The sequence below is a fragment of the Peromyscus eremicus genome, chromosome 23, assembly GCF_949786415.1.
Source record: "Peromyscus eremicus chromosome 23, PerEre_H2_v1, whole genome shotgun sequence".
Taxonomy (NCBI): Eukaryota; Metazoa; Chordata; class Mammalia; order Rodentia; family Cricetidae; genus Peromyscus; species Peromyscus eremicus.
Genome location: NC_081438.1, coordinates 38,201,748 through 38,229,182, shown reverse-complemented (window position 1 = coordinate 38,229,182; position 27,435 = coordinate 38,201,748). Strand labels below are relative to the sequence as shown.

The following is a 27,435-nucleotide window of genomic DNA, read 5'->3' as shown; positions in this document are numbered from 1 at the left end:
CAGTGAACAGAGGTGGGTTCAGAGAGCCAGGGTTGGGCATGATGCTGTGATGAAAAGGTGACTGGGGGATCAGCCCTTGACAAGACACTTATACCACCCGTGAAGACTCAGAAAACACCATGGGAATGGGGATAGAAAGAATGTAAGAGATGGAAGACAGCGAGAAGGGCTGCAGAGTGTGATCTGCTAGGCACGGTATGGACGTGGCATCCACGGACTCACGGCGGCAGCAGGGTCCCTGGCACCGGGCCACACAGGTTGAGTCTGCCCAACAGTGGGCGGCGAAGTGGTTCACAGGGTCCTTCCACTGACTGCTGCACTGTCAGCAATGAACAGACTGGGAGATAGGGCTGGGGTAGGAGGAGGGTGGGGATAGATAGTATCAGTGTTGACACCATCTGGCAGATGATCCCAGCTGCACAACACTGCACCCTGACCTCAAATTTCAAGTCTTAGTCACAGATATTATAACGTTATCCATATTTCTGAACGATCAGCTATAAACCAGAGGTTCCCCCAGAAATGTCCTTTTAGGGTTCAACTGACTTACAAGAGTAGCTTAGGTAACTCGGACGCTTTCCTGATGTATATCACTCTTATAAAGGGACTCACAAAGGGCACAGACAGGAAGATGCTCGAGTTACAGACCAGGCGAGTGGAAGCTTCATTGCACAAGGCTCCTCTCCTTCCTGAGAATGCATGTAAGTGGTTAACAATGGCTGAGGCAAGGATTCTTCCTCAGTGCTGCCTCAGGGAGGCAGCTGTCCATAAGCTGACCAAGCTCCTGTGGTCCATGACCCCATCCCATGCTTCCATAAGTAATCCAGTTAAATCAACTGCTTCTCCAAGCCGGATGTGATTGGAATTAGTTGTGTGCGTGCGTGCGTGCGTGCGTGCGCGCTATGAGTACAGTATTGGATAAGTAGATTCATTCATGTCTCCCCAGAAAAATGACATATAAGTTAAAATGATAAAATGTATTATGTGTATCATACTCCAGTTTTAAAAAGTTAGGAAGAAAAAGATCCATGGAAAACTCAATTAAGAACATGAATGTAATATTAGGGAGTTTGCAAAAGATTCTGAATAGAATAGACATCTTAGTGATATTGAAACCACTCGTCATAGATCAAATTATAACTGTCAAGGCTACTTTTATTCTTTCAGTAAGTTTATAGTCATATATAAAGTATATACAAAAAATTATAAGGTACGCAGTTATGTATAGCATGTACACACAAATGCATTATATATCCACAGATACATAGGTGTATCAAACCGACTTTGGCGGGCCACAATGCTCTGCTCCTCTCCCACAGACAGCGATGGCCAGCTCCTCCTGAGGAGAGCAAGGTTCTGTTTCACTATGTCAGCTGAGAACAGCACTTGACAGACAAGCCAGCCCCCCACCCCCCACTGGAGATTGAGAGTCGAGGTGCTGGACACGCCCATCGTCAGCCAAGCTCCTCACATCACCTCCACGTTCCACCAGCTAACACAATAACCAATAATGCCATCTGGAAGGCATGGTAAATTTACTGGGAAATGACATCCGAGGGGAGGATGGCTCTCCAGGCTCTCCCGGGGGAACCTGCCATGCAGTGAGGGAACCTGTACCATGCAACTCCAGTTGTAAAAAAAAATTAGAGAATTATTCCCATGAAACCTAAGCCCTGGCCCAAGGACAGAAATATAGAATCACAGTTCTTCCAAATAACACAGCTAAATGACAGTCAGTCCTTCCTGCACCTTACTGTCTACGGATAGAAAAACAAAACAAAACAACAAAAGACAGCCTGCCAAGGAAAAATAGTTCCAAAGCAATCCCTGGATTCATGAGTAATCTCGGTGCTAAATATTTATAAGCCATGGAAAGTGCACAATGTCCATCATCCTGTGAAACTGTGCCTGCCACATTCAGAAAAACCCGAAGAAATGTTCTACCAGGCTCCACGTTTAGGGCAGTTTTTTTAAAAGCAATTTCTTTGCTTTATAATTTACAATTTTCTTTCGGACTAGCATCATCTTCTGATATAGAATATAAGGGTGTCAAAAATGAGGGGTTCCGCTTCTTTTTTTGTCTCACTTAACCACTGAATGTGTTTAACAATTGCTGGACTTTAAGTACTAGCAAAGCACCAAGCCTTGGAACAATCACATCTTAAAGAGACGGTTTAGTGTAGACAGCAGAAGGCAGTATATTTATAATATACCTACTTGTGAGCATTATGTGGCCGAATCAAAAAATGTACATAGTGGGAAGAAGAAAAGGAACAAAATAAAGTAAAATCTCCAAATGCCATCATTCAGAGACCCTTACTGCTGATTTGGGGGATACCACTCAGCTTTCTGTTACTGTAATAAAATACATGAGACAATCAACGTACAGAGAAAAAAGGTTGGCTTGCACATTTGGGAAGTTTTCGTCCATGACTGATCAGCCACAGAGTTTTGGGCCTGTGGTCATGCAGCACGTCACAGTGAAAGTGTAAGACTGAGACAACAGTTAGTAGAAAGAGAAAGAAGAAACAGGAAAGAGAATGGGGAGAAAGGGAGGAAGAGGAAGAGAGAGAGAGAGCCAAGTATCCCTCAAGGGCATGCTCCCAATGACCTAAAACTGCCTCCCACTTCTTTTGTTTGTTTGTTTGTTTGTTTTCTGTTTTTCAAGACAGGGTTTCTCTGTGTAGTTTTGGTGCCTGCCCTGGATCTGGCTCTGTAGACCAGGCTGGCCTCGAACTCACAGAGATCCACCTGCCTCTGCCTCCCGAGTACTGGGATTAAAGGCGTGCGCCACCACTGCCCGGCCCTCCCCAACTTCTTAAGGATTCTAGAACCTGTAGTGATGCATTGCCAGCCTTTGGGAGATGCCCTAAATATTCCCTAGCGGAGATATGTTTATCTTTGCTCAGATAGATATTAAACAGTTCCTTTTCTCCTTTTCATTGAGATATAATTCATTTACATGAGGACACTGATTGTTTTAAAGCCACTTTGCTGAATTTCAGTGTATATGAAACGGCATGCGTTTATATTCCTATACTTTCTGGTACTCTGCCAGATATAAAGTGAGACATCTCTAAGGCCCTCCATGCACATCCTTTCTTCCCCATCCTCCTACTGCCTAGAGACTGGCCTGCCACCTGTCCCTGGGCTGTTCTGACCGGGTCTCTACTTGTTTAGCCTCGGCTAACTCTGACCCTCTTCTACACTGCTCATGGCCTTTCACTCACAAAGCCGACTTATCCCTTGCTGGCTCTTGGTTCACTGTCTCACCTGCATCCATCCATCCATCCATCACCCGAGCTCACCTGCCTTCCCTGGCAGTGTGTCCCTGGGGTCTAGCTGCCATCTTGCTGCTTCGACAAGCCCTGCCTGCTGGGTTTCACGTTGCAACCTCTCACAGTCCCTTTCTGGTTCATTTTCTTCTATCACCTTCTCTGATATCCCAAGACAGCTTTCCAGTGTTCTCACTTGCTCTGGACCCGCGTATCTCCAACTGCCACATCCCATAAACAAGGGATTTAATATTGGCCTCCCCATCAGGCTCATCTGATATGTACTGACTAGTTTTGTCAGCTCAACACAAGCTGGTGTCTCCTGGGAAGAGAGAACCTCACTTAAGGGACTGTCTCCATCAGACTGGCTTCTAAGCAAATCTGTGGGGCATTTTCTCAATTAAGGATTGATGTGGGAGGGCCCAGCTCCCCATCGATGGTCCCACCCTGGGCAGGCGGTCCTGGGTTCTATAAAGAAAGCAAACTGTGAGCAAGCCACGGGAAGCAAGCTTGTGAGCAGCATTCCCCCATGGTTCCTGCCCTGACTTCCCTCAACAATGATTTATGACCAAAACGTGTAAACCAAATGAACCCTTTCCTCCCCAAGTCATTTTTGGTCATGGTGATAGAAATCAAGCTAAGACAAAGTTTGTCCAGGTCTGCATAGACAGCCCTCCACATGCTATGCAGCATACAGAATGTATTCAATAAACACTTTCTGAAGACAGTTCTCAAAATCAGAGGATGGAATATTTATTCCCATTTTACACATGGAAAAAGTAAGGCTTGGGTAACGAGAACCCTCTACTGACAGCAGAGATTTACACCCACGCTGTCAACATTTTTCCCCCCACAAGATCAGAGTCAGGCTACACTGTGGTCAGAATGAGAGAACATAGTTTTTGGTCTAGATTTCTTCCAAATTTGTATGGTTTTTTAATAAATCAGTCATTCTGGGAGTGGACAGCACTGCTAAGAATTCTGCTCAGTGATTTAAGTTCAAAATTCAGCCACACATACCCTTCTAGAGCCCCTCTTTGCCTCTATCCTGCCTCGCTACAGCCCACCAGCTCCTTGTTGAATGCAGCGCCATGGACAGCCCTCAATTTCTAACAATCCTATGAAGCTCAGCCCTCTAAATCTCTCTTGGCACTACGCTCTTCTCTCTTGGGGCCAGAGGGGCACAAGGGCTGAACAAGACCCTGGAAGGATCCACTGACTGCGGTCTGAGCACCCAGTAGTTCTCCTGGGACTTAAACCACAGCCAGGAAGAATGAGAGCCTTTGAATAGGAGAAGGGCCCCGCTCTGTAATTTTCACCAACCCAGAAGCCATATTTAGTTCCTACAAAAAGTCTCCATATCCAAACAATACAAGGGAGCATCTGAATTCATCCCTCCAATGTGTCCCAACTTTGACAAAACACATGCTATCCTAGGGGAAGGGAGCCGGCCAGTTCTGATGGTCCCACAGACTCACAATGTCAGGTCTAAAAATAGGATCTTTCTTAATGTTCCCCACGTCTGGAGATGGTTCTGGAACATGGCGGCCAGTGGGAGCCAGGCGTGGCAGGAAGAAAAGCAGAGGTCAGACTCTGCACTCTCGGGACGCAGCTAGGCCAGCTGAGGAACAGTAGAAACTATGATCGAAGTAATGCTGCTTCCAAACGGGAGTCAGAAGCGCTGCCTGCTAGCCCGCGGGGACAATCTGGACCTGGAGGGGAAGCATCACTAATCTCCACACAGCATCTCCGGGAGCAGATCTGGCCTCTGCCGGGTTTCAAAACAAACCTTGTGCCAGAACTCTCAAAGAATCCTATTATAGAAAAAGAAAAATCCCAGCGAAGCATGAAGTAAGGGGGAAAAAATCTCCCAGCTCCCAGCAGCTGTTTACAAGCTGTTCTCATCCAAATGAGTCACATGCAGGCAAACCACAGAGCTCCAACCCCAAACGGGCTGCAGAGAACTGGAAAGGACGAATCATGGCCTCAATCCGGGCCCAGCAGCTCTGATCCAAAACGCCTGGGACCAGAAGAAGAGCCACGCATTTCAGACTCTTTCAGATTTTGGAAAGTCTGAACATATATATCAAAGTTAGGTTCTGCTGTCAACTTGAGGAATCTGGGAAGATGGGACCTGAACTGAGGAACTGCCTCCATGAAATTGATCTGGGGGTGTGTCTGTGGGGCATTTTCTTGGTTGTTAATTGATCCAAGTCTAAGGCACCATTTGAGTGTTTTACACCTCTTCCACAGTATTTTTAGTGCAGCTGCACAATGCAGCCTGCCACACGAGGTTAGCTGCGGAGTTTTCTCACAGTGGCATCATGTTGCTTCTCAAAGCCTTTAAGATGTTGGGCTTGGGATTTTTACATTAGAGATGATTAATCTGTAATGGATCCCCTGTGCTGGCTGGCTGGTTTTATGTCAACTTGACACAAGCTGGAGTTCTCTGAAAGGAGGGAACCTCTTTTGAGAAAATTGCTTCACAAGATCCAGCTCTAAGGTATTTTCTTAATTAGTGACAGACGTAAGGGGCCCAGCCCATTGTGGGTGTTGCCATCCCTGGGCTGGTGGTCCTGGGTTCTACAAGAAAGCAGGCTGAGCAAGCCACGGGGAGCAAGCCAGCAAGCAGCACCCCTCCATGGCCTCTGCATCAGCTCCTGCCTCCAGGTTTCTGCCCTGCCTGAGTTCCTGCCCTCACTGCTTTTGATGTTGAACAGTGATATGGAGCTGTGAATAGAATCCACCCTCTTCTCTCCAAACTTCTTTTGGTCATGGTATTTCATCATAGCCACAGTAATGCTGACTAATCCGGATTCTGAGAATCAATGGATTTGATACTACCCACACATACAAAGCACCCCCACAGTAATAGCATGCTAGCGCTTGAGTGAAGATCATGCCTGGGTTGGTGACTTACCGAGTAACTGGGTACTAGGTCAGTGTTGGACTGAGCAACAGCAGTCTAGTCTGGCCATGTTGTCATACAAAGCTGCCCATCCTAGAGAAGTTCAGCAAGCGTGGGAAGACAGGATGCTTATTCAAAAGAGGAGCCTGAAGTCAGGTATGGCTTCCTGGAGGAAACACTACTAAGGGCTGAGAACAAGCCAAGCAGTGGGAGGAAGCAGGCGAGTATCAGATGATGTGGGCACCTGGGGCAGCACCAGAGGCTGAGGCGTGAGGATGCCACTGCTGGGGATCACGGCTCTGCACCCCAGCTAAACTTGTTAACCAAGAGTAGTTGATGCCTTCGAATCCTCCTGTCTCCCTGGGACATAGGAACCAATGAGTGCACCTGCTGACAGAGAATGGCCACACAAAGACAACTGGGTCTCAAGGCTATGTCTCCAAAGCCGAGAGGCAGGACCCCACCTCAGGTCATCTACCCAGCTGTACAAAGGAGCCGAGAGTCAGCAGCCCTGGTGAAGGAAGTCAAGAGCGAAAGGTGGGCACAGAGAGAGGAGGAGAGCAGTCAAACAGGAACTGGAGGGACAGGTGGCCTAGACCCAGAATGTGGGGCAAGAGAGGAGGCTGGGGCGGTGGCTAGTCACAGATCAGCATGGAGCAGAAGCAGTCAGAGGTGGCTAGGACACGAGGTGTGACTACTGGTGTGAACTGTTCGGTGGGGACTGACGTTTCCGGGATCCACAGAGGCAAGGACCTGAGATAGACCTGTGTGGGGCAGGCAGGCATCTCTATAGGTTCCTAGGAGAGGGCATGTAGAGCCTGTGTGTTTCCATGTCTTCAGAGTCCACTGAGTAACAGACCCTTTGTCAAGAATATGTTGTGTACTATCATGCGGTCATACTGTAGCCCACTGCTAACGTGGGATCATTCTGGGTCAATTAAAAATCATATTCAAAGAATAAAGCGAACTGATTTCTCACTGGTGTCCTGGGGACAGTCAGTAACAAAGGCTTCACCATGAAGACTCTGGTCTCTTTAAGGAGCATCCCCTTTCTCCCAGTTGACTACCCATCGAAACTCACATTGACACGTAGTCCCCAGTCTGACACGTGAGAGGCAGAATCAGGTACGGCCTTTCAAAGGTAGGCAAATCTCCATCCTCATTGACAGAGGAACTCACTCCCGTGATTTGTGGATTCTGGGCTACCCAATTATCTTGTGGATGGGTCTATCATCCCAGCTATTTTTGCTTCCTGTCTCTGGCCACATGACTCTCTTCCTTGTCTCAAGACTCAGCCAGCAAGAAGGCCTTCAGCAGAGGTAGCCTCTTGACCTTGGGCCAGAGCTGTGGACCCCTTCTCTCTACAACTCACCCAGCCCATGGTTTGTTATCAGCACTAGAACACATACTAATGCACCACTGACTCCTTTTAATTTGGAAGGCTGCTTTCTGATTCTATTTGGGTGGACCATAGACTTTAAGGGGCCGCTTCAAAGAAAAAGCATGGCCGATACTTATGAAGCAGGGGCAGAGGCAGGCAGATCTCTGGAAGTTGAGGCCAACTTGGTCTGCGTAGCACATTCCAGGCCAGCCAGGGCTGCATAGTGAGAGCCTATCTCAAAAAAGAAAAACAAAAAAAGTCACACCAGTTGGCCTTTGCAGGAAACACAGTGCATAGCCTATCTGTTTTCTAAGGGTTAGCAGAGAAGCCCGCTGGGCTTTTAAAAACTCACCATCATGCAGCGTTTACGTTTGTTAGCTTTCATTTACTGAGTCCGTTCAGGACTCCATGTGCGAAGCTATCAGTCGTTGTGTGACTCCAAGTAGCAGGTCACCTGTGGTGCCCCTGATGTCTTGAAAGACTCCACGTGCTTTGGCAGAGGAAACCAAACATGGGTCTGCATAGGAAAGCTGCTTCTTCGTGTGGAAATAGCACAGTGTATTCTTGACAAAGGGTTTACGCAATTCACTACGGCGTAGAGAATGAAGACACTGAGAATCAATATTTCTTCTCTGGTTCTAGGAGGTACTTAACATCATTACTGTATTTCTTTTCATTTTTTTGTATGTATCCACGTGGCATTACTTTCACAAAACTGATCAATAGTTGATCCTTGGCATCCACAGAGATTGACTCTAAGAACCCTGAAGATGCCAGATCCAGGCTTGCCCAAATCTTCCACACGGGACCAGTGCAACCCATCCATATACTTGAAATTGTCTCTAGATGACGTACAAGCCTAAGGGAGTGTGAATGCTGTGTCAACAGTTGTTTTACGGTATTGTCTCTGGGATGATGATGAAAAGGGTGTCTGTTCGTGTTCAGGACACAAGTTTTCTCAAGTATCTTCGATATGTGGATGGCCATACGTGTGGTTGTAGAATTCATGGACACAGAGGGTGGGCTGTATATACAACTCTTTATATAAAATTAAGTTTATATAGTACAGTCTTTTGTAGTTGTTGTTTGTGTGTGTGCGTGCATGCGTGTGAGTGTGTGTGTGTGTGTATGTGTGCGTGTGCGTGTGTATTCATGTTCATACATATGCAGGAATACAGGCATGTGTATGAACGTGTGCCCATGGGTTGAAGTTAGATATCTTCCTCTACCACTCTGCCTTACATATAAAGGCAGCATTTCTCATTGAATCCAGAGTTGCCATTCTGGCTAGATGGCCAGCTTGCTCCAGGGAACCATCTTCACCTCTCACTCTGAGCTTACAGCGGGACCATGATGCCCACTTGGCTTTTCCATGGTTCTGGGGATCGGAACTCTGGTCCTCAAGTGTTTTACCTGCCGAGGCATCTCTCAAGACACACAAAATCATTTTTAACCAAACGAGTATAATCTCTTTACTGCTGGACTCCTACTATATTCATCTCCATTTTGACACTCAAGCATCCAGTATAGATTAAACTAGTCAGGGCTCCACATTTTCGGACTTTTTTTTTTTTTAATGTGAGAGGCATCAACGGCACTTTCAGAAATCCATGCCTGACAACGTCTATCAAGTCTATACCAGGTTAGTTTCCTTAGGGATAAATCAGTTGTTTCTTACAGATGTCATATAAAACACCTGCATTGTTATCACTTAAAAAAAAAATACAAATTCTGGGGCATTTTATGATCCCTGAAATAACACCCTCAAGTAATACAGGGAGATGGTAAACTTTGGAATGTGTTGGGCTGTTTGAAGTCCTAAAGGATACCCCTTTGGTTCAGGCTGTAATTGGAGTGAACCTGGGAGGCAAATATGAGCAAAGATCTTGGGTAAGAGGCTCAGAATGTTCTTGCCACCTGACAGGCCAATTTTCACACTGGCTTTAATATCTATCACAATTCAAAAATGGAAAAAAATATGGATTTGCTTTTGCATTAATTTTGAAAATGCAGTGTCCACTTGGGCTTAAGAAACTATTACAAATGGCAACCATCTTTTGTTCCATTCTCACAGTTCCATCCCCAGGGCCACCCTACACACCCTACACCCTATACCTTAACATGGACCTACAGAGGTAAACTAGGCACACGCTAACAACAAAGACCAACTTCCTTGGCATCTGCTCCTACACAAGAAATAATAAAGTAAGAACAATACAGTGGGACTCGCTTTTGAATGCACGTTTTACAGCCACATGCAGTGAGCTTCTCTATTTTTATATTTTGCTTCATCATAATTTAATGAGTCCTCTGGGTCATTTGGGATACTCTGCTAGCCTGCAGGGAATATCTCTGGATAATTGTTAACGGTGCGTAGTTGTGAGTTATGACCACAGAATAAATACCTCAGACAAAAATGCTCAGTCAATAGTGACATGCCCTTTGACGTGTGTTAAATTTTGCCACTGTCCCCTTGATAAAAATCATATTAGTTCATTTTTTTTATGCTTGCCAGAAAAAACACTGGAAGAAGTACTCTGACGTCTTGCCTGTGTGTTGTCAAGTTCCTGTGACATGACTTACAAAGGAGACTTTTACCAAAGGCTCTTCTGAACACGTGTGCTCTCGCTCCAGCAATGATTTTACACAGCCTTCCCTCAGTTTTTAATTTCTGTCGGGATGCTGTTGAGATTATTTCTGCCTCACTTTGATCTCTGCTGCCAGAATGATTTGAATTCAAGGACAGAGAAACCGTGATGCACACCAGGCCCCCAGGGGACCAAGGCAACCTCACTTCATAGGGAGACCGACACCCTTCTTGGGTCCCTGGGAGCTGTGGGTTAATTAGCTCGGCCTCTGTCCCTCTTCAGTTTGATTCTTTGCTTTTTTTTAGAAAGAGGTGATATATTTCCATCTTTCTATTTCCCACTTCAGTTTCTATACTTCAAAACGTAAGTGAACACTTTTTAAAATCTCCCATACATTAACAGTAAAGAAAAGGTAGTATAATTATATACTCACTTGTATAGACCAAGCTGGCCTCAAAGTCAATGTTGGGATTAAAGATGCGAGTCACTGTGCCAGTCACTCTATTTAAATAATCACAGATATTTATGAAAATATGCACCCATAGACCATGTTCAAGGGCTTGACAGTATTTGTGTGTGTGTGTGTGTGTGTGTGTGTGTGTGTGTGTGTGTGTGTGTGTGTTTTGAGACAGGGTTTCTCAGTGTAGTTTTGGTGCCTGTCCTGGATCTTTCTCTGTAGACCAGGCTGGCCTCTAACTCACAGAGATCCACCTGGCTCTGCCTCCCGAGTGCTGGGATTAAAGGCATGCACCACCACCGCCCGGCTTGACAGTATTTTTTACATGCATCTTTCTCTTGCAAGAAAACTTATTACATGGGAATTCTTGGAAAGGGCATATTTATGGTATGAGGGCTTTCTTTTTTTTACGATTTATTTATTTATTATGTATACAGTGTTTGTCTGCACGTATGCCTGCAGGCCAGAAGAGGGCACCAGCTCTCATTACAGATGGTTGTGAGCCACCATGTGGTTGCTGGGAATTGAACTCAGGACCTCTGGAAGAACAGCCAGTGCTCTTAACCACTGAGCCATCTCTCCAACCCTGAGGGCTTTCTTTTTAAGTATTACTGAAGAATCTCACTGCACCAGTTTGTGAATCTGACCTGTGTGTATAAGACAACATGGGTTCCCATACCGTCACCAACACTCCACAATGGCCATCCTCTTCAGTTCCTGTTAATTTAGTAACAGAGGAAAATATGTTTTATCATATCATTGATGGTGGTAGAAATATTCCAAGTTGGTTGGGATGGCCTTCACTTTTGCTACAAATGTCCATTATCTCCTTTGTCCACTTTTGTCTACTAGATGTGTTTTCTTTAGTTGGTGTGTGCATGCACACACGTGTGTAGAACAAAGGTGAACCCCAGGTGTTATTACTTAGAAAGCCACATTGCTTTTTGAGGCAGGGTCTCCCACTGGTCTGGAGCCCACTGAGACGACTATGCAGAATGACCAGCAAGTCCTGGGGCTCTGCCTGTCTCTGCCTCCCCAGTTCCTGGACTGCAAGCAGACCACATGCCTGGCTTTGAACTGTGTGTGTTTTTATTGATTTGTAAGAGCTCTTTACTTGAGAGACATGATCAGTTTTGTTGACTTGCCTGGGCCAGAGGATGCCCAGATATTTCTAGGAAGGTATTTTTAGAAGAGGTAAGTATTAGGATCTTTAGATGGAGAAGCTGCCTTCCCCATGTGGACAGACATCATCCAGTCCTCTGAGGACCTGGGGAAGAGATGGAGGTTGAATTGGTTCTCACCTGATTGATGACAAGGACCTTAGCTCCTCCTGACGTCAGTGACCCTGGTTCTCAGACCTTCAGAACTGGACCAACATCTTCGTCACTGGTTCTTCAGTTCTCAGGTCTTCAAACCACACCATCAGCTTGCTGACAGGAAATGGTGGGATTTATCAACCTATAACTGGCCAGCCAACACCTTCAGATAAATCTCATCTTATCCATATCCTATAGTGTTTGGTTTTCTGGAGAGTTCTGACATATATCACCTTGGAGATAAACCTCTGGGCGTGCCTATGAGGAATTATCTAGATTGAGGTAGAAAGCCTTGCCCAATGTGGGCGGCTCCATTCCATAGGGTAGGGGCCCAGAATGAATATAAAGGAGAAAGTGAGCTGAGCACCAGCATCCATCTCTCTGGGCTTCTTGATTGTGGCTGCAAAGAGACCCACCACCTCAGATTCCTGCTGCCAAGACTTCTCTGCCATGGTAGATTTGTATCCACGAACTGGAAACCAAAATAAACAATTTCTTCCTTCAACTCTTCTGCCAGAGTCACAGAAACAGAAAAGTAACTAGGACATGAGGACTAGTGACCATCATCTATAAAGTTTACACACAGTTCCTACTTCATCATCCGCATCTAAGTTTTCTGCCCCCTCTCCACCCCAGCAGTTTTAAACTTAGTTTGACCTGAAAAAATGGAAAAGAAATTCCCATCATTCTTTTCATGATTTTCTTTATGGTTTCGGTGTTGGTAAGAGTGAATTTTCTCTGCATTAAGATCACATTGTCACGGTGACACCTATGTTTGCCTCCTGTGCTTAATGGTTTCCGTTTTTAGTGTATACTTATGTTCATCTTGATGTTTTCGCTGCTGTGTGACATGAGAAAGAGGTTCAGGTCAAGGTTCAACCCTCAGAGCTGCAGACAGACTCTTAAGTTGTAACATCTAATTAAGTAACATCTGGGTTTCTAAACCACATACAATGGTTTTCAAAACATCACATCAAGAATGTATCTGAACAGCAGGGGCTGGAGAGATGGCTTAGTGGTTAATGGAACTGGGACTCAGTTTCCAGCACTCACATGGAAGCTCACAACCATCTCTAACTCCAGTTCCAGGGGATCTGACACCCTCTTCTGGCCTCTGCAGGCACTGCATGCACATGGTGCACATACAGGCAAGTACTCACACACATAAACTATAAATAAATTTTAAAAGAATGTATCCAGACACTTAGTCATACTTGATTTCACATTGCAAAATTGTATCTGCAACTAAAAGCCATTTATTGGTATACAAATCACAACAACCTCATAAACTAAACATCAGAGGATGCTGTAGAGGTGTGTGTGTGTGTGTGTGTGTGTGTGTGTGTGTGTGTGTATACAAACACGCGCGCATGTGTTTGTATATGCATATATTTATAGTGTGATACACACAGGCACACACAGGTTATTTCTCCAAGGGCTGTGATGAACAAAACGACATGATATTAAATCCAACACAATTTAAAACAATGCAATCAAGATACAAAGTAAACACGAGACACTGGAGGCTGCTGGTGGTATAACATGGCATCCTGTTCCCACACAAAACCATTTTAATAAGGAGAACACAAATAATGTTAAAAACACAGTGGATATCTAAGCTAGGAAGAGAGTTGGTTTTTAAACTATTATTTAAATTTTTAAATTTTATGTGTGTGGGTCTTTTGCCTGCATTTCTATTACATGTATGTAGAGTTTCACAGGCCAGAAGAGAGCACCAGATCCCCTGGATCTAAAGTTACAGATGGTGTAAAGTTACCCACCATGTGGGTGCTGGGAACTGAACCTGTGTCCTCTGGAAGAGCAGCCGGTGTTCTTAACCACTGAGCCGTCTCTCCGGCCACTGCAGTTGCCTATTCCTATGAGCAAACTTCTGCACTGCATTATACCTTCTACACAACTTGAGTGACTGTTGTGCTTTACAATGACTTCCTGGTCACTAGGGGACAGGAATGTTTTTGGGCCCGTGCGGTGGCACAGGGCTGCCACTGCGGCTGCAGTTTGTCAACAGCAGAAACGGAGTCATGTGGTGTCATCAGGAGAGCTGAGAATTTCTTCAACGGAGAAATATAACATTTGTGTTTGCCATATGCAGCTGTTCACTGTATTGATGAGACTGTTGGCATGGAGAACACAATGTCTGCATCCCCCAGGTATGACTCTTAAACAGACAGGAAATATAAGTAACAGTTTCTGAACAGAAACACGAGAGAAGAAAAGTCTAGAACCTTCCGAGAACCTCCATCACAGGAAGGAGTCACAGGGCCAGAGACCTTGGGCTTATAAAGCCACCGGGGAATCTGCCACCCACTCTCTTTGCAAGGAGGACACTGGCTGTCCTCAAGGATTGTGTGACTCGTCAGGAGGCAGACAGGACAGGACAGGACCTAGACGCCAGACAGCCTTAGCCACTGTTCCGTCTGCCTTGCTGCCTCTCCAGTCTGACTACCACTGTGGCAACGCCCTCCTGACTACTCTACCAGGAGTCCCTTAGGGCAGGACACATGCCCAGGAGGACGGACATCCACAAACCCTCGCCTGTGTGAACCCTGGGTACTGGTCCCTCTGTTCCTTCAGGTGGGTTGTTCCTTGACTTAATATCCCTTAACTCCTTTGCACCCAGGTCCAGAGAATTTCCATGCTCATCACACAAAAGCCCCCTGTGCTCTGCCCTCCAGGGATTGATTGCTCACAGGGAATCTCAGCTCATGGACAAACTCTGTGAATGTTTGGGGCAGCTGAGCTCGGCTTCCTCTTAGACACTCAGCCAAGGGAATATAATGTCAATTTATGGCATAGGGCCTCAGCAAGCTTCATCCTGCAGCTCAAGCTATCATGACACAAATGGATTTTCCTGCGATACATCCCAAGGCACATCGAGGGCCTCTCCCCCTGGTGCACATCCTCAGAGTGTCGCTTCAGCACGAGGCCCACCCCCTAATTCAGTGGGGACGGTGGCAAGTCCACTCATTGGCCCTTCTTCGATCTGCTTCTCTGATTGTGGTATCTGGATGGTGTCTAAGTTACAAGCACTCACACTGTTACCACCTGTGATAGCGAGCAGGAGCTTCCAGAAGAACCAGTGGCTAAGGGCACACAAAAGACACTAGCCAGGCTGTGAAGGGTACCCAAGTGATTTGTAAAGGGCTCTCCAAAGACAGGGTAAGGTCCCTGGAGAAGAGGGCAGACACCAGCAGGCAAGCACATCCTTTCGACTTCTCACGCACTTTCAGGGCCACTGCTAGCTACATACTAACAAGCACCTGCATGCAACCATGGCTGCCCCTGACTGCCTGCCTAATTGGCCGTTCTCCCCATGGAACCCATTGTGACAGGGTCTATCCGGGCTCATCTGCTTCATTAGCAAGCCTTCCTAGTGGCAACAGATGTCTCCCACATCATCACCACCGTTAGGCACATGCCTCATGACTGACAGCACCTGGGATGTGTTACCATTTTTCATCTTCTAATCCAAGGGGTCAGGAGCAAAGGGTGTTGGCAGCTCACGACTGCAGCTGTCTGGCCTGTCAACGCCCTGCCACACACAGGTTCCAAAGCACAGAGCCGGGAAGAGGATCCACATCTCAGCTTTCTGTCGCAGGGGCCATGTGGCGGCTGCTTTTCCACTGGGGATCCATTCCAGGACACAGCACAACGGCACAGCGCTTGTACAGAAGGCTCACAAATCCTTCTGATCCACACGTCACCTCCAGATTATCTAGAGTCCCCAGTGCCACGGAGAGCATTGAGAAGCTGTTTTAAGGTGATGTTACAACATGATGACATGAGGGCTGGATAACTTATGGTAACTTGTGATGCCGTGTTCGGTTGATATCCCTGGGAGGCCTGCTCTTTTCTGGAGGAAAACAGAGGAGACTCAGATCTGGGGGGGAAGGGAAGTGAGGCAGGAACTGGGAGGAGTGCAGGGAGTAGGCACTGTGGGTGGAATGTACTGTATAGGAGAAGAATTTAAAGAGCGAGAGACATGATGATAAGAAAAACCAGTGCATGTCTGACGCAAACACATTTTTTCCCAAGGATTTTTTGGTGTAGGGCTGATTGGATCTTTCAGATACAATGCCTGTATGTAGATACAGAGGGATGGCCATGTGTGGACAAGGCTAAAGGGGATTAGAGGATCAAAGACTTCAACTTGGCTGTGGGCTAGCCTGCGGTAAGTGTGTATGAATACATATTTACCATGCAGGAATGTGACTGAAGACCTCCACGCACCTGCCGCCCTGTTCAGTAGCTCACACTAGACACAAGGAGAGCAAGCGGAGAAAGTCCTGGCACATGACCATGGCCATTAATGAGAAGAGCCAGGCCGTGACCACGGCCATTAATGAGAAGAGCCAGGCCGTACTCCCTCCAGGCTCTGAGATGTAGGTGGTCCCCCATTAACATGTACCTGGGGTAAGAGGAACAAGAGTCCCTGGTCAGACCAAGGCAGGGCATAATCACCCAAAGTCTCCCCAGGGGCCAGTGACAGAGACACACAAATGCTACGGTTACAGCATCTGCCTTGCTGCCAGACGTGGCCACACACTGTAACCTTGCTTTGTGCATAGAGAAATACACGAGGGGAGGATGGCCTAGTAGCTCATCCTTTGAACAGAGCATCCACAGGCAGACAAGAAAGCAACATGCCTGGGAAGGAAACGCTCTCCTGTGGAAAGGAAATGGAAAGAAGGGGATTGCTCGGGAGTCCTTGGAAGCAGTCGCCCTACTTAGTAATCCCGTGACACTCAATTTAGAAGAATCTGAGTTAGTATACAAACAGAACAAAAATTAGAGGGTCCTCACCTAAAAAGCAATGTTCCAATATCTTAGCTATTTTATGAGGGCTCTGGGTTCTCATTAGGTCTTTGGGGGAGGAACCGGGCATTTATATCTAAACTACCACATTCCCAAGCTTACTATATATATGGAGGGTAAAATGATGTGTAGTAAATACGTCCAGTTCCTTTTTTTGGTTTGCTTGTTTTCCTGTGTGTTCTTATGTCTTCACGGTGTTGAATTGCCTAACAGGTGGGTACCCATGGTGAACCCCACACAGCTCTCACACAGCAGAGATGGTGAGGCCACAGAGGCAGAGTTATGGAAAATCGTCTCACAGTTATACCTCAGTGTTCTCCAAGGTAAACTAGCGCTGCACACTCATATCCATCAACACAGGGAAGGCCTGGGAATAAACTCAGAATGCCTGATGGATCTGGTGGAGATGCCCTGTTATGTCTCCATGACCAGGAGTAGAATAAACACACAAACACCCTTATCCTAGTTTGCTTTCTGTGTCTGTGATAAACCATGATGAAAAGCACCTTGAAAAGAAGAGGGTTTATCTGGCTTACATGTTCTGATCACAGTCAGCCACGGAAGGAAGTCAGGGCAGGAACTCAAACAGGAATGGAGGCAGGGACCATGGGAGAACACTGTTCACTGGCTCGTTCTCCATGGTTTGCTCAGCTTTTTTATACAACCCAGGACCACTTTGCCTAGCAGTGACATCACCCATACTGGACTGGACTCTCCTACATCAAACATTAATCAAGAAAATGCCTCACAGACTTACCTACAGGCCAATCCTATGAAGGTATTTTCTCAATGGAGATTCCCTCTCCCCAGATGACTCTACCCTTTATTATACTTCTTCCATGTTTTAGAATCATTGAGAGGAGATGTTGAGTTGTATGAAGGCCCAATGCTTCACCAATGAAGGATCTGAGAATCAAGCTGGGGAAATGGGTAAAGCACGTGTTGTGTGAGTTCAAGGGCCTGAGTTGAGATCTCAGGCCCTACAAAAAGTGGTGAAGCTTTGCTCATGGTTTCAGGGGTTCAAGTCTATATATGCAGAAGCGGGCAGTAAAATATAGCTATTACTTCAGGATGACCAGGAAACAGGAAGCAAAGGCTAGGGTCAGAATATTCCTTCTAAGGGTGCATCCCCAATGACCTAATTTCCTCCCACTGGGTACCATCTTCCAGTAGTGCTAGGGGCTGGCGACCAAGCTTTAAATACAAGGTCTCTCTAATGGACACTTAATCACTCCACAGCAATGTAAGTCCATTGAAGTGAAATGACTCCAAATGATCATCCATCTTGTTACAGTGATGTCATGCATGTGAATGTGACATATTTCTCTTTTTAACTGCTGGTTCCATGGCTCAAGGTATCATATGACATTTATAAAGCTGAAAATGCTTTTGACAGATGATGTGATTTCTGATAGATTTCCCCAGACTGTCTGAGTTAGGAGGGTAACTGTTACTTCCAAGGTACAGAAACTAGTTTCCCATATAAGCAATGCTAAATCATATACAGAAAAATTATGTCCTTCCTTGTAATTGTGATGGAGTGGGGGAAGAGGAAGAAAAAGAATGTGTGGGAATCACTGAGAAAATTATTAGCAAGACTCAAAGAAAATGACTCTGTCTTTCCCTTAGAAAGAATACTTCAGATTATATAATTACAGATTCCAGGGAAGCAGATACTCAAATCTATCAGTGGCGTTTGTTTGACTTCTGCATTTCTACTGAAAATTAGAAGCACATTTTGGATTTTGTTCTCTGTCTTCTTTTCTTCTCCCACCCAAACTGAATTGAGATCCTCAAGTAAAAAGCGGAGCACTGGAAATTAGATGCCAGCAAATGTGAAGCTGTGTGAAACCCTTCACACACTGTCAAATCAAACACCCACCCTCTGTCCCCAGCAGACTTTGAAAAGCCACAGAAATAAAGTCAGCTCCAACTCCCAGTTCTATTTTGAGCAGAGGGTTTAAATGCCACCAGCTTAGACGAAGGTCACGTTTCATAAATATATTTCTTTAAAAGGGAACCTAATTGGACATATTTCCTCATACACTATAAAATGTTAAAGACCTGCCAGGTGATGGTGGTGTCGCACGCCTTTAATCCCAGCACTCAGGATGCAGAGGCAGGTGGATCTCTGTAAGTTTGAGGCCAGCCTGGTCTACAGAGCTAGTTCCAGGACAGCCAGGATAGTTACACAGAGGAACTCTGTCTCAAACCACCCTCCCCCCAGCAAAAAAAAAAAAAAAGAAAAGAAAAAAGTTAAAGACTTGGCACAGCCCTCTCTGACTTCCCTTGTCTTTGTTTCTTTAAATATCAAAATGATAAATAAACTTACAGCCCCAAAGTAAGAGAATCCTATGGAAATTAACTTCAAGCCTCATAAATGATATGTCTTAGTTTTTATTAAAGATTTTCTTTTATGCATGTGGGTGTGTTACCTGTATGTATATATGTGTGACATGCATGCCTGATGACAGTGGAGGCGGGTGAGGGTGTTGGAGGCCCTGGAACTGGAGTTACAGACAGTTGAGAGCTACTGTGTGGGGGCCAGGAATCAAGCTGGAGCCTCTGGAAGGGCAACCAGTGCTTAACCACTGAGCCATCTCTCCGGCCCCTAAGTTTTAGTTTAACACTCCAAGTTAATGATTATTATGTGTAGGAGTGATTATAAAATCTTTGAACTGGAATGAGAGTCACCTCTCTGACTTCAATATTTTCATAACCATGACCAGAAACTGTGAAGACCAATTCCCTTGCTCCCTACTGGACACTGTTCATCCAACATGGCCATTTTTCCATCTGGACTTTTGAACCTTCGACATTGAACTTCATTGCACATGGCTCACAGATGGAAATAGCCTAGGATAAATTATTCTTGTGCAAAGCCTTGTTCTAAATACTCTGTATCTACTACTTCAAGTTGGTGATCTCATTAGCCCTACTGATGGTTTTAAATGTAGTTCAATTATTATTAACAATTGTTTTACTATGAAGAATCAGAAGTACAATAATTTGCCCAAAGTCATAGGTCTGGTAAATGCAGAGGTGGTATGCAAATCCCACTGTCTCTAGAGTACACACACCCCCACCCTGGACACACACACCACTATGCTGCAGAATCTCTTAAAACCAAACAGAACAGTTTTAATGACACAAGCAGCCAGGCTCTGGAGCTCTACTTCATGGTATGGTGAGGACTGCTAACCATCCTGTTTGATGGACTTCCATGTGCTAAGAGATCAGATCTACAACAGTACCAACACATGAACACACAGCAACTATACAAAGTGATGAAGATTAATTAGCTTGATGCGGTAATTGTTTCATAATATAGCTATATACTGAAATATCAGGTTGTATGTTCCGGCTGGTTAGTTTTTGTTAACTTGACACAAGCCTGAGTCATTTGGGAAGAGGAAATCTCAGTTGAGGAATTGCCTCCATCAGACTGGCCTGCAGGCATATTTATGGGGCATTTTCTTAATTAGTGATTGACGTGGAAGAGCCCAGCCCACTGGGCACTGCCAACCCTGAGCATGTATGTGGTCCTGGGTTCTATAAGAAAGCAGGCTGGGCAAGCAATAGGGAGCAGGCCAGTAAGCAGCACCCCTCCACTCTGTTCAGTTCCTGCCTCCAGGTTCCTGCTTTGAATTCTTGCGCTGGCTTCCCCCTATGATGGGCTGTGACCTGCAACATAAACCATCTCCTCCCCAAGTTGCTTTTGTTCATGGGGTTTTGTCATAGCAACAACAAGCAAAGTAGAGAAAGTTGAAACTGTGCTGTTGTTACAGTATAACTCAACGAAAGTAGAAGGAAAGGTTAAAGGTATCTAACATCTTTCTGGGAAACAGTAAACGTAAAGATAGGAAACGAAGCAAAATGAACTCAATGGTATCTTTGTAGACTTTTTGTCTGGTGTTACTTTGGGCAGTTTTCTTTTTGTCTTATTGGTCTTTTCCTTGTTTGTTATGATTTCTGATTTTGTGGGGTTTGGTGGGGGGTTGTGTGTGTATCTCTATATATGACTATTGTGGTTTTTTCTATTTTGATTATTCTGGTTTATTTATTCATTTTCTGTTTGCTTGTTTTCTGAAGAGAGAAAGAGCATGGAGTTTAGTGAATGGGGAGGGTTTAGGAAGAGTTGAGGTAGAGAAAACCACGATCAGAATATACTGTATGAAAAAAAGTTTTTTCAATTTAAAAAAAAAAAAGGAAGTAGCAGATTAATGGTTGCCCAGAGCTGAAGGTTGGATAGAAACAGGGGAAGAGCATTAATGGATACTAGGTTTCTCTTGGGGAGGGATAATGGAAATGTTGTAAAATTGATTGTAGTGATGTTTGCACAGCCTTATAAATATACCAAAAAAAAAATGACTTGTATACTTTAAAGGAGTGAATTACATGGTGCGTGAATTATATCTCAATACAGCTGTTATTTTAAGGAGGAAAAGGGAAAAAGAAATAAAAGCAAGCCGTGGAGATGATAGGATTTTAACCTCTTTTATGGAAAATGTAAAGCACATATCAATGGGAAATAAACCACACAATAACCCCATAGCCCATCCTCCAGTATTAACGGCTTTCAAAAATTTGCCAGTCACGTTTTTAATCTGTCCTCCTCCACCCCCCAGACTTTTGTTCTTGGAGTATTTTACACTAAAACAGAACGCTGCCATTACTGACAACATCTGGTGCAGATGCCACAAAGATGGAACACGGTAGCGTGGTGCTGGTCTCGAAGGGTCCCAAAGGATGCCAGGTCTGCCCTCACAGCAGCCCAGGGGGAGCCCTGGGCCCAGTCTTCCTGGGCCTCCTTTATCCATGTGTCAGAGGTCATGCGGCCTTCAATTACATCATAGGCTCACCTGGGGTCCATATCAGAGTTACCTGAAGGGGGGCGGGGTTGGGGACACCAAAACTGTGTAGAAGAAGGGAAAGGATAAAAAGCTAATCTTTGCAAAATGGGGCAGCCAAGAAAAACATGGCTGCTCTTACAATAAAACTATAAATAAAAGCCTCCGTGTACAGTTTATAGTAATAACTGTAAACAGACAACTCTCTTTAAGAACAACCAGCCAACCAAACAAGAAACCACAAGTTCACACTCTAACTCCCATCCCGGGGTGGAGCTGATCAGGGTCCAGATCCGAGGAGTGAAAACAGACATCAATAAGGGTTTAATCTCAGATGAGAAATAGCTTCTTGGGAACCTGACCTCTCAGGTCACTGGCGGCTCCTTTTTTCATGAATAAAAAATGACTCCCTCTTTGCCAGTGGAACATGAGACAGGCTGATGGCTGTTTCTATAAGAGTTATTAATAACACTTCTTGTCAACTCTGATCTTATTTAAAATGCGTGCCAGACACAGATAATCAAATGATCGACGTATGTAAATGCATTTTATAGTATTCGTGAGCGTAATGCTGAGTTAACATTGCAAAAATCTTTCATATTAACACTCATTTCATTGATTAACCTTTCAAAGAGACTGGTGATTTTCTACTTCAAACTATCCCCAGAACCCAGATCTTAGTCAATAATTAAAGGGATATATGCTCATCTTAAGGAATAAAACTCAATCACTCCACAAGTTTTATCTCATCTTCCCAAATCAAGTTGTCTATGCTTGGAAACCCTAACAGTCGCTCATGAATGACCTCAACAATAGTCTCGGGAAGATTCTTTAAAGATTTATTCATTCTATTATGTGTGTGTGTGTGTGTGTGTGTGTGTGTGTGTGTGTGTGTGTGTGTGTCCGGGCGCGCGCACGCGCGCAAGCATCACATGCATATACTACCCACAGAGTTCAAAAGAAGGCACCAGCTTGCCTGTATCTGGAATGATAGGTGGTTGTAAGCTGCCCGGTATGGGTTCTAGGAACTAAGCCTGGGCCCACTACAAGTGTATTAACTCCCCATAATTGAGAGAAAGGACAGTGTCCAATCGGTTATTTTCCCTTGGTGGATGATTAAGACAGAGTAACACAATGGTAGATTAAAGTAGTAGATCCAAGTTCTTAACTAACCAAATGAAATGGTACCCGAGGTCCTTAGGCATGCTCTGCCCTGCTATCAGCCCCCAGCAGGGCACAGTCTCCTCCATACACCCTCAGTCCCTTTGCCCCACTCACGGGTGACCGGCCGGCTCTGCTCCGGCTGCACACTGTCCAGGGATTGAGTACTGGGCACTGCAGAGACACTGGAACTCCTCACAAAGCCGAAGGCCGCCAGCTTGGCTGCTGGAAGACGAGAGTAACCAGGAGGACGAAGCCCAGATTTTGGTAGACTGGATTTTGCAGCATTTGAATTGGAGGCTTTCTTAAGATCTGTTAAAATGAATCATAAAGAAAAATTCTCAGTGGCCAGCAAGATGGAGAATGTCACAGAGTGTGTCATCCGTCATGAGTAGACTAATCCTGCAGGCTTCCGTTCTGCACACTAGCAAACCAATCTTTAATACAAAGGCCCCTTACCAGGGCAGGTGCTTCAGAGGACTCAGGAGAGACAGCCACAGCCGCTGCCCCAGGGACATTCAGTCTCACTAGGTGAGAAATGGAGGACAGACAATTGGCCTCATTCTCAGGCCCAGGAAAGGCTAAAGGGCTCAGGATGCTGAAGGGAAAGAGAGTAGCAACTGTTGCAAGTTACCTTAAATTTGTGAGAACAAGATGCACCTTAAAATTTAACACTCAATGGGCTTTAACCACAGATGCCTTCCAAGAATCATCCATACTGTTAATCCTCTTGCTTTGGGGTAGTGTTAGCCAGACTGTAATCCCCAGTGACTGACTAGGCAAACCCCAAGCCCCCATCCTACCCTGAGAACAGCAGTATCTCCTTGTAAAGAATGATGCCGTAACTCATGTTCAACATCTACCGTAGAGTCTGGTAGGCATTTAAAAGTGGTGTTAGGATTTCTCCTGCTTTCCCATCACTGGTTTTTATGTTAGTCCAAACTTTAAATTAGTTTCTAGGTAAGTACCCAGCCGGGGAGCATAAGGATGATGGCGTCATGCTACGAAGCCAGCATCTCCGCAGCTGCATGGCACTCCCAGGGATGGATACTTTGAAGAACAGAAAAAGAGTGGGTGCTGGATAAAAGATGCCTGGCATTATGCTGGCATTAAGACAGTAGGGAAACCTCCCTCTTCTGGGCACTTGGTACTTAGTACTTGACAGAAACAGATGCAGACACCAGTTCAAAAAGGCCCCGTGCATTGGACAACACATGACTCTCTGTGACGTACAATCTTAGAGATCTCAGAGCAAGTGACATTGGACTACAGCCTGAAACCCAGCAAGCAGAAAGCCAGGCTACAGAGAAGAAACTTTGGACCATAGTTGTGTAGTATGCAGCGTGGTGGGAGCCTGGTTCAAAACCAGAGAGTTCTCATTTGGCCCTTCCCTCCACCCGTAACACGTTCACCACATTGCCATTGTGAAGTGGAGATTATCTTGGCTTGGTAGCCATGAAGGAAGGGAGGGTCATGAGGTTCCCACTTGGAATTCTAGCCATTACGCTTGCCCCAACTTGGAGCTGCAAGTGATCACAGGAAATGCTAAAGTATCCAGGAAGTAGAAGGCTAACCAGAAGAGGGGCTTCCTGGTGCAGCACCCATTCACGACAGGCTGGGATGGGACCTGGTGCAGCATCCATTCATGAGGGGCTGGGATGGGACCTGGTGCAGCATCCATTCATGAGGGGCTGGGGTGGGACCTGGTGCAGCATCCATTCATGACAGGCTAAGGTGGGACCTGGTGCAGCATCCATTCATGATGGGCTGGGGTGGGACTTGGTGCAGCATCCATTCATGAGGGGCTGGGATGGGACCTGGTGCAGCATCCATTCATGAGGGGCTGGGATGGGACCTGGTGCAGCATCCATTCATGAGGGCCTGGGGTGGGACCTGGTGCAGCATCCATTCATGAGGGACTGGGGTGGGACCTGGTAGTGATACAACTGTTTTGTAGTCCCTCATGCTCCTGTGAGTCACTGCTCCTTTGCCCTCTGATTTTAAGCCCAATAAACTCATTGGTTCACCAAGCTGAGCTTTGGGGGTAATCTTTGCCCTGGTGCCCTATCAGGGGTGAATAGACAATCCACATCTCTTGGGTTTGTTTGGTTTTTGTTGTTGTTGTTGTTGTTGTTGTTTTGTGAGGCCAGTGGTTCTCTTCATTTTAAAAATAGGGGTGGCTGTACATATGAAAAACACCACAGAGTGATTCAAAGTAGGAAAATTTACAGAAAAAAAAAATATTCCCTGTCCCCACCCCATAGTCACCACTCACTGAGGCAAGGCTGTGGCATTTTCCCATGGCCTTTACAAAAACAAAACCCAGCCCATCTTCCAGTGAAATCCTGCCATCTCCCTGCTGTATGGTGTCCCAGGTTCTGGCCCAACCAGACTTCTCCTCCTTCGTGTGTAAGAAGACACTGAAGAGGTGGCCATCACGGAGAAGGCACTGGTGTAGTAGGGATCAGTGCCTCCCCGACACCTGGGCAGAGTATAAGTGTGGGCGGCCTAGCCAGTTGTGATCCACTGTGAACCGGAACACAGCATACACATCGGAGAGCTTGAACTGGACACTGCACTCGCCGCCTTCTCTCTTCAAGAAGGTCCTCTCCACAGGGACCATGTGCAGGAACTCCAGCTGAATGCCATCATCATCATCAAAGAGTCCCCTGGCCGTTGGAGAGCTGGCCAATCACAATGCTCTACTCCACCAGGTCAGCAACAGTGTAGGCACTGGGTGGGGCTGTCTCGCCCACCCAAGGATGGGACACAGGTTCCACTCAGAGGACGCCCTCCACCTTGAACACCCAGCAGTAGAGGGCCACAGCTAGCTCACAGTTGTCTGACTGAAAATACCTCTGGGTGCCGGCCAGGTGTGGCCTTCTGCACTGCTGAGCTGAAGAAGACATCGCTGAAGAAATCCAGAGAGCTATTGAGGATAACCTGGGCATTGTTCTTGGCTTGGAGCCCCATGATCAGAAGCGTGCTCTTCCCCCATTGCATGATGGTACTGGGTGATGGGCTTATCTGGGAAGGAGTAACAGGTTGAAGAGCCTGTTAGGATGTCCAAAACCAAGGGATTGTCAGGGTCTGCCACCATTCCAACTCCTAGGAAGAGAGCAGGGCTCAGAGATAAGTTCCCATCAATGGTTGGGGCCTTCAGCAAGTTCTCAGCATCAGCCACAATGAGCATATGCTGGCCAAGGTCTGAGACGTCATAACTGTGATGGTCAATGACAGCTGTTTGCTCTTCATCAAATTCAGTCCCACACTCACTGCCCAGTCCCTGAAAAGGGTCACCGATGTGAGAGTTGGCAGCCACCAAACCACCACTGCCACCGTCAGTGAAGGCACTGATGGTCTCCATGTTGATGTTGCCTCCAAAGTTATCCACCAAGGAGGAGGAGAAGATGATGATGTTGTCCCAGAGGAACTCCCAGTACTTAATGAGGGACAAGCTGGAGTCATCTGCGGTCTTGAAAGTGAACGCAATGTCCCGGTCCTTCAGGCTGCCGAAGAACGTCGAGTATGTGTTCTGCATGTTGAGGCTGTCCAGGACCATGAGGGTATGGGGGCTTCTGGCACAGACACAGCTGAGCGCAGCCAGCAGCGGCCCAAAGAGGGGCCAGGCACCAGCAGCGAGGCAGGGATCCATCTTCATCGTCCGGCTGAAGAGGTCAGTACCTGGATACCTCATTCACATCTCTTTAGGAGCAGTTATGACGGCAAAGAATCCACAGGAGAACATGCAGACCCACACGCCAAGAGGTGAGCCACATGCTGGGAACGCTGCACAGGTGGAGGACCAGCGTTCACAACGGGAACCCTGAAGGAGTGCCCAGAGGTGCGACCCACATCAAAGACCTTAATATGAGACCTGAACCCTGACACTGCTAGAGGAGGATGTAGGGAGAGTGCTTGATGACCCAGGCAGTCACAGACCTTCTCCACAGGACTCTGGATGCTCAGAAAATAATGTCAACAATCAACAAACATGATTTCATGACATTGAAAAGCTTCTGCACAGCAAACAATGGATCAAGCGAAGGCATGGGAGAAAACCTTTGCTAGTTACACATCAGAAAAGAAGATTAACATCTAGAATACAGAATATACAAAGAACTCAAAATATTAAACACAGAAACCACCCAATCCATAACAGTTCTCAAAAGGTGAGATGAGATGTCTTCACCAATCCCCGCCCCTCAGGGTTCAGGAGCTATGTAGAAGAGGAAGAGAAAGACGGTAGGAGGCAGAGGGGATGAGAACACCAAGGACAAGTGTCTTCCAGACACAACAGAGGACTGACACACACATGAACTCAGAGAGACTGTGGCAGCTTGCACAGGACCAGCATGGGTCTGAATCAGATGGGGTTCCAGGACTGCATGGGGAAGTGGACACCAGCTCCCATCCCAACCAAGAAGCTATCTCCAATCGACAACCACTTACAAAGGAAAAACTAGTTCTCTCCAATGGAGTCTCACCAGGTATATTAACCACACTTACAGGTAGGCCCCATGCCCAGCAGTAGATGGCCAAGACAAAAGGAACTCGGTGGCATTTTTTGTAGACTTTTGGCCTCATGTTATTTTGTCTGGGCATTTTTTTTTTTGTCTTACTGATCTTTTACTTGCATATTATGGTTTCTAATTGTGTGTGT

At 46.0% G+C, this 27,435-nt stretch overlaps 1 protein-coding gene and 1 pseudogene across 1 annotated transcript in view; both read right to left on the bottom strand.

The window, feature by feature from the left end:
- Mtus2 (microtubule associated scaffold protein 2) overlaps window positions 1-27,435 on the bottom strand; it is a 245,831-nt gene that overhangs the window by 187,874 nt on the left and 30,522 nt on the right. Inside the window, exon 3 of the mRNA XM_059249359.1 lies at window positions 22,890-23,084. Within this exon, the coding sequence (XP_059105342.1) occupies window positions 22,890-23,084 (195 nt within the window). The remainder of the gene's footprint in view (window positions 1-22,889; window positions 23,085-27,435) is intronic.
- Window positions 25,237-26,433, bottom strand: LOC131898534 (dolichyl-diphosphooligosaccharide--protein glycosyltransferase 48 kDa subunit-like; annotated as a pseudogene).